At 41.6% G+C, this 11,920-nt stretch overlaps 1 protein-coding gene across 1 annotated transcript; it reads left to right on the top strand.

The window, feature by feature from the left end:
- Window positions 1–899: 899 nt before the first annotated feature.
- On the top strand, window positions 900–5,473 carry LOC108233854 (LIM/homeobox protein Lhx1). The gene is made up of 5 exons (XM_017412560.3): window positions 900–1,516; window positions 2,243–2,463; window positions 2,552–2,844; window positions 3,508–3,664; window positions 3,818–5,473. Exons 1-5 carry the CDS (start codon window positions 1,347–1,349, stop codon window positions 4,255–4,257), a joined length of 1,281 nt encoding a protein of 426 aa, XP_017268049.1. The 5' UTR covers window positions 900–1,346; the 3' UTR covers window positions 4,258–5,473.
- The last annotated feature ends 6,447 nt before the right edge of the window (window positions 5,474–11,920 follow it).

Raw genomic sequence — 11,920 nt, forward strand, 5'->3', positions numbered from 1 at the left:
AGATCAACAGAAACATTGCAAAAAGAAAACAGATGAAAATTTGAAAACTAACTAAATTAACATAAACAATATTTTAAATAAAAATCAAATATTGGCAGAGGTCTTAAAATACTGCCTATTCACCGTTTATAAAAAATAAATCAACATTAAATCTATCAAATGGTTTAAGAAAATAAATGTAAATTTTTTTTTTTGAGAAAATACTGTTCCTGATTTCCTTTTATCTCCCCCCTCATGAACAGTGGATGACACCCCCCCCCCCCCCCCCCCCCCCCCACCCNCCCCCCGTGAGGCGGCCTGCAGCGGGACCTTCCAGCTATCAGAGCCCAGCAGAGCCGCAGTCTGGGGGTGGGGGGTAAGGGGTCCTGATCCATCTGCGTCCCCATGAGGGCCAACACGATCCGATCCGATCTGCGGGAGGAGAGCGCGGATCACAACCATCAGTGACGCTCGCCTTTTTCTAATGGGATGAAGGAGAAGGCTGCACGCGCCACAACATTAAACCCGGGAGAGGGACGGCCGGCTCTTCATCCGCCCTTCTCTCAGCTGATCATTTGTCACCTGCCACCGAGCCTGTAAATGACCCCCCCGTCCCCCCACCCATCACCACCCCACCTGTCTTATTATGGATTCAGGACACCGTCACCGACTGTCTGAGGGAGATTTTGATCTCTTCCTTCAATCTGAAATCCTCATGTTCGTCGCATGTTTTATCCCTTCCTCCCTCCCTCCCTAAGTGCTACAACTTTTAATCTGAAAACCCCGCTGGAACTTTTATTTGACACTGGAGCACATGTGTTGGAGGGAAACAACACAAGCCCTCTCATTGGGTTTTCACCGCCGTGACGTCACGCGCCTCTTATTAGGCAATAGGCTGAGCTGGGCAAGGTGAGCTCATTACAGCCTTCCTCTCCGGCTGGGAGCTCACCATCATCATCATCATCATCATCACCACCTCCATCGTCATCTTTAGAGAAGAAGCGGACCTGAGCGCGCCGATTGCTTCAGACAACACAAGGATATCTCCCCGAGATTTATTTGATTGATCCTGCCTCATTTGCAGCTCTCTGTCTGTGTGATTTCCGGTGAAATGGATGGTCTGAACGGCCCCGCGGCGTGCCTTCCAGCCTCCAAGAGATGCTGTCTTTTGTTCCAGAACAGGATCTTTGCTTAGGAGCAGGTGAGCGCATGTGGATTGTTGCCCCGAGGAGCAGACGGATGCTGATGGAGTCCAGTCATTCAGAATAACTTCCCGGATCCTATCAGAACACTGATCAACAGGGTGGGGAGGTGGGGGGGAGGCGACGTCGGGAGGAAATCGGCTCCCGTTGTCACACCGGGACAAGATGCTCCACTGCGCCAGCTGTGAAAAGCCCATTCTGGACAGGTTCCTGCTGAAAGTTTTGGACAGACCGTGGCACGCCAAGTGCGTCCAGTGCTGCGAGTGCAAATGCAGCCTGACTGAGAAGTGCTTCTCGCGAGACGGGAGACTGTACTGTAAGAATGACTTCTTTAGGTAAGCCTGCACAGCCCACATTCGTTCAAAAAAAAAAAAATGAAGACAATAGTTTTCCTGTTCTGGATGAGCGGGATGGGGTGTTTTTTCCAGTGAGACTGAAATACCGGAAATTTGTGATTCCCCTCCCAAAAAAAACAAGAAAGCTGCTCTAGATCAGAACCAGAAAAGTTGCTTATTATTCAACTACAGGTGTAGGCACAAGAAGAGCACCGATACGAAACTGAAAGAAATATAAAATATTAGAAAACATGAATAACATAAAATACACTGGAGGAGGGAATACATAATAGTAGAAAAAAGAGTAGGTAAGCTTGAATTGGAGAGTGATTTAAGTGGCTGTGTCAAAAAAATGAATTTGCTCATTGCATCTATACACTCAAAATGTATTATGGGATATTTATGGCACTCGAAAAACAGTTTATAAACCAACACTTAGTCAAAGAAAATGGTGTTTATAATAAAGAAATATGGCGTATGTTGTGTTGAAGCATCATTCACACCAAACAGCAAAATGAGATTAAATAAATAATGATATTTACAACAATAAAACATTTTAACTTATTATTGTTTTGGGTATGGAATGATATATTTCATTTATTGTGTTGAACTAATGTTATATAAAATGACGTAAAGTAAAATGTTATATCAGAAACAGACAGAGCTCGTTTGCAGATGACGTCCTGAAACTTTTGTTGTTGTATTCCTTTTTTCTTTTTCAAACAGGAGGTTTGGGACCAAGTGCGGAGGCTGCTCGCAGGGGATTCTACCCAGCGATCTGGTCCGCAGAGCCAAGAGCAAAGTGTTCCACCTGAACTGCTTCACCTGCGTCATGTGCCACAAGCAGCTGTCCACCGGAGAGGAGCTCTACATCCTGGACGAGTTCAAGTTCGTCTGTAAGGAGGACTACCAGAGCAACAACGGCAAGGACACCATCCTCCTGTCAGGTGAACCATTTCCTCCGAATGAACGCAGAGCTGCGACAGCTGCGTCTGCAGGGCCGTCTTCAGCCGCTTTCCTCTCCTTCTCGCGCAGTGACGACGTGCAGCGACCCGAGCCTGTCCCCGGACTCCCAGGACCCGCAGGACGACGGCAAGGACTCTGAGGAGGGCGGAGGGGGCCCCCTGTCCGACAAGGACGCGTGCGGCGCCGAGGAGCCCGACAACGACGAGCAGGGCGCCGTGGGGAAGCGCCGCGGGCCGCGCACCACCATCAAGGCCAAGCAGCTCGAGACGCTGAAGGCGGCGTTCGCGGCCACGCCGAAGCCCACGAGGCACATCCGCGAGCAGCTGTCGCGCGAGACCGGCCTCAACATGCGAGTGATCCAGGTGAGCGGATGGAGCGGACGATAATCAAAACAGGAGAGGCCCGGCTCTGCTCGTCCGCATCCATTATCGGACACGTGTAGAAGTTCCTCCAGTCTTGCCTGCTGTGGTGCTCATTACTGCAGAGGTGGCAAAGAAAAAGCACGTGACTAAATTATTAGATGCGCACAAACACGCGCGCGCGCACACACACACACACACCCGCACACTGACAGGCTTTCCAAACTGCAGGTGTAGTTGTTGCTCGTCGTCCCCAATTGGAATAAAACTTGGATAAACATAAATATGTTTATTTTCTGTTTTTTCTCATTTTTTATTCGACCAGATTATGATTTTTTTTATCTTTACCCCCATTTCGCCTCTAAAAATCGTTTAAAGCGACGTCACTCAGCATCAGCGCCCTGTCACAACCTTAAAAAGCTCGTTTTTAAAATTCTGGATTCCTTTTGGAACGTTTTTTTTCCTCCTCAAAATTCACGTGCAACACATCTTTCCACGTCTAGCTTTAGTTTTGCATTAAATCTGACTCGTTTCATTAATAATATTTTACTAAAACACTACAATTCGGTTGAAATGATTCAATGTGTGTCGTTCATATTGTCCATCTCGTTGCTTTTGTAAATAAACAAATGGATGCCTTATTTTTTTTTTCGCTTTTTCCTGCAGGTTTGGTTCCAGAACCGGAGGTCCAAAGAGAGGCGGATGAAGCAGCTGAGCGCCCTGAGCGCGCGGAGACACGTGTTTTTCAGGAGCCCGAGGAGGATGAGAGCCCTGGGGGACAGACTGGAGCCAGGAGAGCTGGGACACTTCTCCTATTATGGAGGTTCAGCCTATTTTATTATAATAATCTTTAAACCGGTTGTTGATTTGATCCTGAGTGTGTCTGCTGATCCCAAAATCCCCCAACAAACACATCCGTTCCAAATGTTTTCCATTGTTTGTTTGTGTTTCTCTAATCCCGTCTCCATAAACGCAGATTATCCCGGTGAATTCTACGGCCCAGGAGGGAATTACGAGTACTTCCAAGGCCCGCCGTCGTCGCAGGCTCAGACTCCGGCAGACCTGGGCTTTGTGCCCTCGGCAGTGCCCGCTGGGACCCCGTTAGGAGCCGTGGACCACCACCAACACCACCACCAGCACCACCATCACCCGCACGCAGGGCACCACTGCGCCGCCGGAGACGCGCAGTGCTTCCCGGACCCGGTGGTCTCAGGCCACCACCATCCCGCGGACTCACCCGGCAGCCCGGAGCCCAGCGGACCCGGGTCCATCCACAGCATCTCCAGTGACATGTGCGGCCCCGGCCCAGGACCCGGCCCCGGGCCCTTCACCACCGTGTCCCTCAGCGACAACAACGGATACAGCAACCAGCTGTCCCAGCCGTCCTCGGAGCTGAGCGAGGGCACTGCCTGGTAACCCAACACAAACTGCATACTAAAGACTATTTATTTATTTATTTATTTATTTATTTATTTATTTATTTATTTATTGTGCAACGACGTTAAATTTTGTTTTTTGAAAGTCACTTGAATAAGCAATAAAAAATATACATCCATTAGGTTTTTTTTTTTATTTATTTATTCTAAATACACAATTTACATTCATTTTGTATCCATTGTACCTTGTAAAATGGATCTGATTAGAGGCTGAACACGAAGTAAGAGCTATAAAAAAAACTAGTCTTATCAACAATAGGAACAAGAGGAACAAAAACCACATCTGTAACATTTGATTGGACCTCCATGCAGCATCAGGCTCTGCATCATGAAGTATTCAGAAACCCTGGCTCAGGTCATGTGAACCCACCTAAAAATAGATCAAACTTTCCAGCTCACAAAAGGATGCACCGGTCTGAGGTTTCTTCTTAAGAGTCCAAATGACACATGGTTTTCATAAAATATTGTCTTTATTATCTTTAGTGCACTTTGTTTTACCTGGTTTAATGAAATGATAATAACAATAATATAAACACTTTAGGCATAATTTCAGAAATCCTTTGGATTTTTATGACACTGTCTGATATGATCGTTTTTGAAACTCTAATATGATCATGGTAATATTTTTTTTTTTTTGACGTTTTCTACACACTGATGGAAAGACACTCTCTGTCCATTTCAATGTGCCATGCAAGATTTTATCCTGTGAGTACAACTTTTAACTGTGACGCTCAATAGATGAATACAGTACGTCTCTCAGGACTGTGGGGAAAATATGTATTTTTGATTTATTTTTTGGCCACCTCTTTTCCTACGTGTTGCTCTTTATATGTCAGATAATTTTATACCTGTCACAGACATGAGTGCAACCATCTGGATGTTGATGTTGTACAGAACAGTCAGTGGTTCACTTCAAGCTTCTTTGTAAGACTCTAATGGGAGAACGGACCCAGACCAGTGATTTTCCTGTTTAAAGCTGTTCTGTCAGTACCATGGTCACTAATTGTGCTAGTTTGTACCACATTTTCATTGCGAAAAGCCGAAAATACGAATAAACTGTTGCTCAACGAAAGCCCAGCTGAAATCCTGCGCTTTTAGCAGTGATTTTTGTGTTAAACTCTTCCTACGTCTTCAGGTTGCTGCAGCTTTTTTCTGGTTGTGCAACTGTGAAATAAAGTGGTTTTCATTTTAAAAGATCCAAAACGTAAAACTGCTCCTTTCTTGATTTGATTTGCTTTGTTTCCAGAAACATGTTATTATTTTTTTTTTCTGTGATAATTAGCAGATTTTTTTCCCCCCTACTAAGATCAAGTAATGTGCTGTAAAAATTCCTAAAGATGTTGGCTATTTGTTACCATTTTGAAGAAAAATATTGCTATTAGTATTTTTTATTTTTTTTACCAAACTTTGTTGAAGGACGATTATTTATTTATTTATTTTTCAAATAGCATCTATAAAAGTACTCCTCCTGGAATCATTTACAAAAAACTTTACACGTTGACAAAACCTGGCATGTTTACAGAAAAGGTCTTAAAACTTAAATGACTCATTTACCACTAATTATATATAATAATTTACCAGAACTCCTATTAACTTGTTTACAGTGATGTTAAATTTATTTATCGAAACAGGTCGAAATTAGCCTGAATATGGCTGTATTTCCAGCAGTGAATATTAACAGCTGTAAGGGCTGGTAACGCAGGATATAAAGAATTCTGAATTATGGTTTGTAGAGGTTTGTGTGTTTAGTTTAAGAATGGTCTATCTTGTATTTTTGTTGTCACATTTGACTGCTTTAGGACCTTAACTTGTGGCGATCACAAATATCACTTTCTTCTTGACCTACACAGTCTGCTTGTGGGGAAAACAGGAGAAAATTCAGAGATAAATTGCCTAAATAGAATGTTAAAGCAGGTGGCAAATTGTTTGAGGGTTCCAGTTATTATTATGCAAAGAGACTGCTTTGAAAATAGATGCTAGAGAAGCTCTGCTGGAGATTATTTGGATGTTCAAGCAATACCTTCTGAAATGTCCTTATCGGATAGACTACAAATGTAAGAGTAGAGGAGGCCAGAGAGAGAGGCTGACTGCTTTAGAGTCAGTGAAAAGTGAAAGCAGAATACCAGAGGACAGAACAAATACTGCTGATCAAATCACAGAGCAGTGAGGCAGGAGAGTGAAGGAGCAGATCAGTGGAGCTGTTTGGGAGGAAATATGGAGCAGACTTTTACTGCAGGGAAACACGGCTGGGGATCTTTGTCCCCCTGTAAGTTTCTGAATTTCTGTTACCGGTATCTTATCAGTTACATGCTGCAAATTGGAAAAAGGGAGCCAAACGTATAGGAGGTGGGGGTACAAAAAAATAAAGCAAGGTGTTGCCATGGTGATCAAAGTCACTTTCAGCAAAATTAAAATAAGTTTCAAGTCATATCAGAAGGCCAGAACCATCGGGAAAGAAACCGGATTTTATTGGTCTCCCTAACTTGACTTTAGGAGATATTTTTAAAATTAATCACAGAAAGAGCATTATGGAAATCATGTTCTTTAACATGTGTAGTGCCAAAGCAGATAAACCACACTTTAGGGGAAAAAAATACAAACATAATTAAGTTAAAAGCATGTAAAAAGAAAACTCATCCATCAGGTGTTCACAAGATAATTCAAACCTTTCTTCCTGTTACTGTACCACCAACAAAGTATACTGTACGGCCTTTCATCAATACTTATCTAAATTCTAATCTTTAAATTAAGTAAATAATGACACGCAAAATGTTTTTTATGAATATGTTTTATTAGAAATACTGTTTTGCTGTCAGTGTAATCTATGTTTATCTACAGAAAATGTCCAGAGAGATCTGAGTGGCAAACTTGAGGCAAGCAAATTTAATAATTCCGATTGTGGAAACTGTTGGATAAAAAGCAAAATGATGTTTGTCCTCTAAAGGGTGACTGAGAGCAATAATTACAAGATAAAGTAAATAGCAAATTTAGAAAATAAATTGTCTGCGTTCATATTAGAGCTGTGTGGAGAAAAACAAGTTCAATTTATTGTCTTGTAGAGAAAGAATTCTTTATCAATCATCACATATAAAAAGAACAGAAAAAACAAATCCACTCAGCTGAATGCCACTTAGGGATTATCATGGTTGGTTATAGATGCCTCCAGACTTTTTATTGGCCTTCTGCTAATAAGGCACTGATCTTAGATACAGTCTGCTTTAAAGATCAGTTTCTCCCCAAAACCCTCAGTGTTTTTATTTCCAGGAGCAGCTTGGCGTCAATTGTTCAAAAGCGTGTTTATAACGCCCTGAATGCTTTGATAATCCTTTTTTCCACAGTCATTCGCAACCGATTTTTAAAATATTCAACTATCTCACTGAGCAGAAAATTTTATAGTGGGTATTTGAGAAGAACAATATCCTCTATTCCATATCTGGAGCACATGTTGCACATTCTGTCCCTGAAAACCCAGAACACCTGAACTATTCTGGGTGATCCTTTACTGGAAGCGGAGATAAATCAGTTTTTATTCTTTAATCTAAATCCTTTTTGAACTTATATTTGGTCTTTTTTTCATTGTGTCTTTTTTCCTTTTACTCTCTTGCACAATTCAGTAATTCAACTCTGTCTACATTTTTTTTTTTTTTGCCCCAGGCTTCCCCGTCCACTTTTTGCATGAAAATCATTCACACATACAATTTTATAATCAATGCCCACAGTAATAGGATTCTTCTGGCCACGGGCAATTAATACAGTTTTTCCTTTTTTTCTTTTTTTTTTTTCTTTCTTCACTCCTTGTGCAGATCGCAAAGCTATGAGACACTGGGTTCTCCCTCATTTGCATATTTATTGCATTGGACTCAAATCTGGCGAGTGATTGATGTGGAGCCTGCCTCCTGAATTTTTAGCGGCCCATTATTATGAGAGACGTGGAGGGGGGCCGCAAGCGCGTCAGTGGACTCCTGATTAAAGTTGAAGAGGATAGAATTATGAGTTCCCCCCACCTACATTCTTCTTGTTTTAATCTGAGAGGCCCAGAGCAGATTTCAGCTCGAGATGCTGACTCGCCATTTATTTACAAAAAAAAACCTAACAGTGCCTCGCTTGTTAAGATCACTTGCTGTTAATTTTCAGGACAACATAATTCATTTCAGTTAAAATAATTAGTTATTCTAGGGTTTTTTTTTTAAGATTTTTTTTTTTACAATAACCCACATTTTTTTTAAAGATAATAGAGACACACTTAGGCAAAGTGATAACAATACTCATATGGCAACAATTATTAATCCTATTTTCATCAAGTTTTTTTCTTTAAAACAGCCACAGACAGCCCTTAAAAAGCAATACATAAGTTCTGAAACATCCAACCTTCTCGTGACAGAAAAATAAAAGTCCTCAAGCAGGTTTCACAGTCGTACTCTACACTCCATTAACTGTAGACCTTAAGATTTGTTCCTATTTGTAAGAGAAACTGAGACGAAAACCTAACACAGAGAAGCCCTCTGCTGCTGTCATTTACATTCAAGCAGGTCTGCTCCTGAAAATGTGTGCAAACCGGTGTGTAATGGGGTGAAGGAGCAGGATGGTGGTGGTGTTGGTAGTCCACACCCCTCTGTTTGTACCCCTTTTCCTGTAAGTGCAACACAGTAGTCACTAAAATGTTGGTGTTGAAACCTATTGTATTCATTATCAAAACATCAGAGAAGGAGAAATAGTTGTTCAACCTAATCTAAACATGCACTAGAAGTCAGGGATGGGCAATAGTTTTCCAGATGGATATTTTGACTTAGTTAAAGAAATCACACATTGCTCTGAAATAAAGGTACAGTACGTAAATTTTCTTTTATTATACATGACATCATAGCAGCTGTCAGCGATACTCAGGTGGTATATCAAACATTCTACCTGTAAAACTATCACTTCTGACAATAATTGAAGATGTCAGCTCTTATTTTAAATAATTAATCCTTTAAAGTCCATCTTAAACATTTATCTTTAGTTTGATTCTGCTAGCACAACCACTGACCTTATTAATCCAACAACAACAAAAAAAAAGTTTAAGCCTATTTCAGTCCAAACTTAGACGTCACTTTTTGTTTGAAAAAACATCAACAGGCAGTGTAGGCTGTTTTCAATTGCCTCAAAATTATTTCCTTAAAAAAATGTGTTTTTGTTAAGTAGTTTTGTGGGGATATTTGAGGAAGTTGAGGGCCAGATGGAGACTGCCTTCCAGTTGGAGGATTTGGGCTTCAGTCCCCAGCCCCTGCAGCAAGCTGTAGTCACTCTGAGCAAGACGCTGAGTCTCCCCTGCTGCCCTCGATATGCTCATCGGGTTATGAGTGAGAATATAAAAGTGCTGTACATGATGTAAAATTATAAAGTAGACACCAATGTATGAGTGAGTGAAAATGGGTAGAGCACTTTGCAGAACCTGAAGGGGTTAAAAGGGGCCATGTAAGTGTGGCCCATGTATGCTGTAGGTTTTTCAGCAAGAGCACGTTTATCAGAAGTGAACTTTATTGTGAAAGTGATCCAACATCTACAAAATATTTGTTTGTTTTTTTCTTTTTGACAGTCCCTTTCAGTTATGAGGTTCTCTGTTATCCCATCAACTGAGTCTGAAATCTACTCTTAACTCGTACCAGAAAAAAAGGTTATTTCTGTGTTAATGTCTCATCTCTGGCTTCCTTTTAAATAGAATTGATTTGAATAGTTTTTGTCCAAATGTTGTAAAACACCTTGGGTTACCCTCTGGTATGAAATGCACTACATAAATAAATTTGTCTTACCTTGCCTTTTTGTTTGTTTTTCAGGCTTTGCATAGTCTGGCACCGGAATGGATAGCTGAACTCCTCTGCCCTTTTTTCTGATTATAGATTATAGATATCTTAGATTGACTGAACATCTTGTTTTGTTTTACAATGGGGGGGATCCCGTTCTAAATCAGTCAGTTAGGAAGGTCACGACTTTGCGAAACAGCACCAAAACTTTAGATCTGTCAATCGACTGTGAAACTTTAAAAGACAGCCAACATCATGTTTATTTTCTTGGAGTTTTAATAGCAATTCCCAGTTTTTGCTTTTTGGGTCGCTTGTCATTAATTTATTTTAGTACCTTTATTTAATTCCATATTTTTAAAATAATTTTTGGCTATTACTTATTACTACTATTACTTACCATCACTTTAATGCTCAGTGCATCAAATCAACACTGTTTTAAATATTCATTTTAAATGAAATTGATTCATCAGAACTCTGAAGTTTTAAACTTTTCCATAGTCTTTCTCTTGTTTTTTTAAGATTCTTGCAAACTTACAAGCTAAACTAATACAGTGACATGACGTTGTGAAGCACAGTGATTTCTCGAGTTGGCTGCATGTGTCCTTCAGAGCTAAAGGACACTGGTCCCAAATCCATCCATTTCACAGACACTATGGGAAGCAGTAAACCAACAGATCCATCTGGAGTTGACTTTGTACGCTCCACTGAAATGCTGGCAATACATGCATTTTAATGTGGAAACGCTCGCGGAATGATATTTGCATTCAACCGAAACCTTAGAGTCAGCAGCTCTGTGTCTACCTTAACTCCTCGTCTCTCAGAGACTTTGATCTGTCAGAATTTTTACCTGGCTACTTTGCAGAGACAGGACACTTTACAGGAAAACAACCCACAACCAATCAATGCAACTTGCAAATCCTGAGATATTTCGAAGTAGGGAATAAAGTTAGATTTGCTGTGTTTTATTCAAAGATAAATAAAGCAACACCAAGAACAAACTCGACACTGTGCTGAGAATACGGACACAGCTCCTGCTTTGGTTATATAAGGGCCGGATAGCCCTGGAAAGTGGCTACAACATCTCATACTGCCATAGCAACCCCCACAGAATGCCTCAGGGAACCTGGTTATAAGTCTACTTCAAACCCACAAAACACATGTAGACTGGAGAGTCAAACTCCAACGATCCCCTTAGCAACTCTGCAAGGGTAAAGATTTGGTCCACAGTTCCAGGATGAAAGTCACACTGCTTCTCCTGAATTTGATGTTCAACAATTGGTTGGCGCCTCTCTTCCAACACCCTGGAGTAAACTTTTCAGGGAGGCTGAGAAGTGTGATTCCTCTGTAAGCTGCCAATTAACAGCAGTTGCCAGATGTTATGAAGCAAATTTTTTATTGTTTTTTTTTATTGTGTCCTACTCCAAATGTCAGTCTCACAGTGGTGCTAAACAAAAATACATGGGGTCACTAAAGTCGGAAATTCATCCTCTGGAGAATTCCTCTGAATTACAATCAACCCAGGAGTTGGTGACACATTTCAGTGTGGCTCAAGGTTACAGACCAACAGAACAACTTTCCCCTCCCTGGAGTCGTGTTGCCCGTGTAGCTCGAACCACATTTTTACTGACATTTACTTCAAGACTCGGTAACAGGAGCTCACCTGGCCTCCCCCCCCCAGCATGCCACGTGGACCTGCCGCTGCTCCCATAATTTCTATAGAAGTCAATGACCCACGGCGATAATTGTGATGTATGACCACAGGCGTGGCATCGTGGCTGTTGACCTTTCCACCATCCCACACTGGGCAACCTTCAGCATCATCCTCCTGCCCCTCACCCCCACATCCTTCTTCGCCAGCCACAT

The sequence above is a fragment of the Kryptolebias marmoratus genome, linkage group LG13 (assembly GCF_001649575.2).
Source record: "Kryptolebias marmoratus isolate JLee-2015 linkage group LG13, ASM164957v2, whole genome shotgun sequence".
NCBI classification, from domain to species: Eukaryota; Metazoa; Chordata; class Actinopteri; order Cyprinodontiformes; family Rivulidae; genus Kryptolebias; species Kryptolebias marmoratus.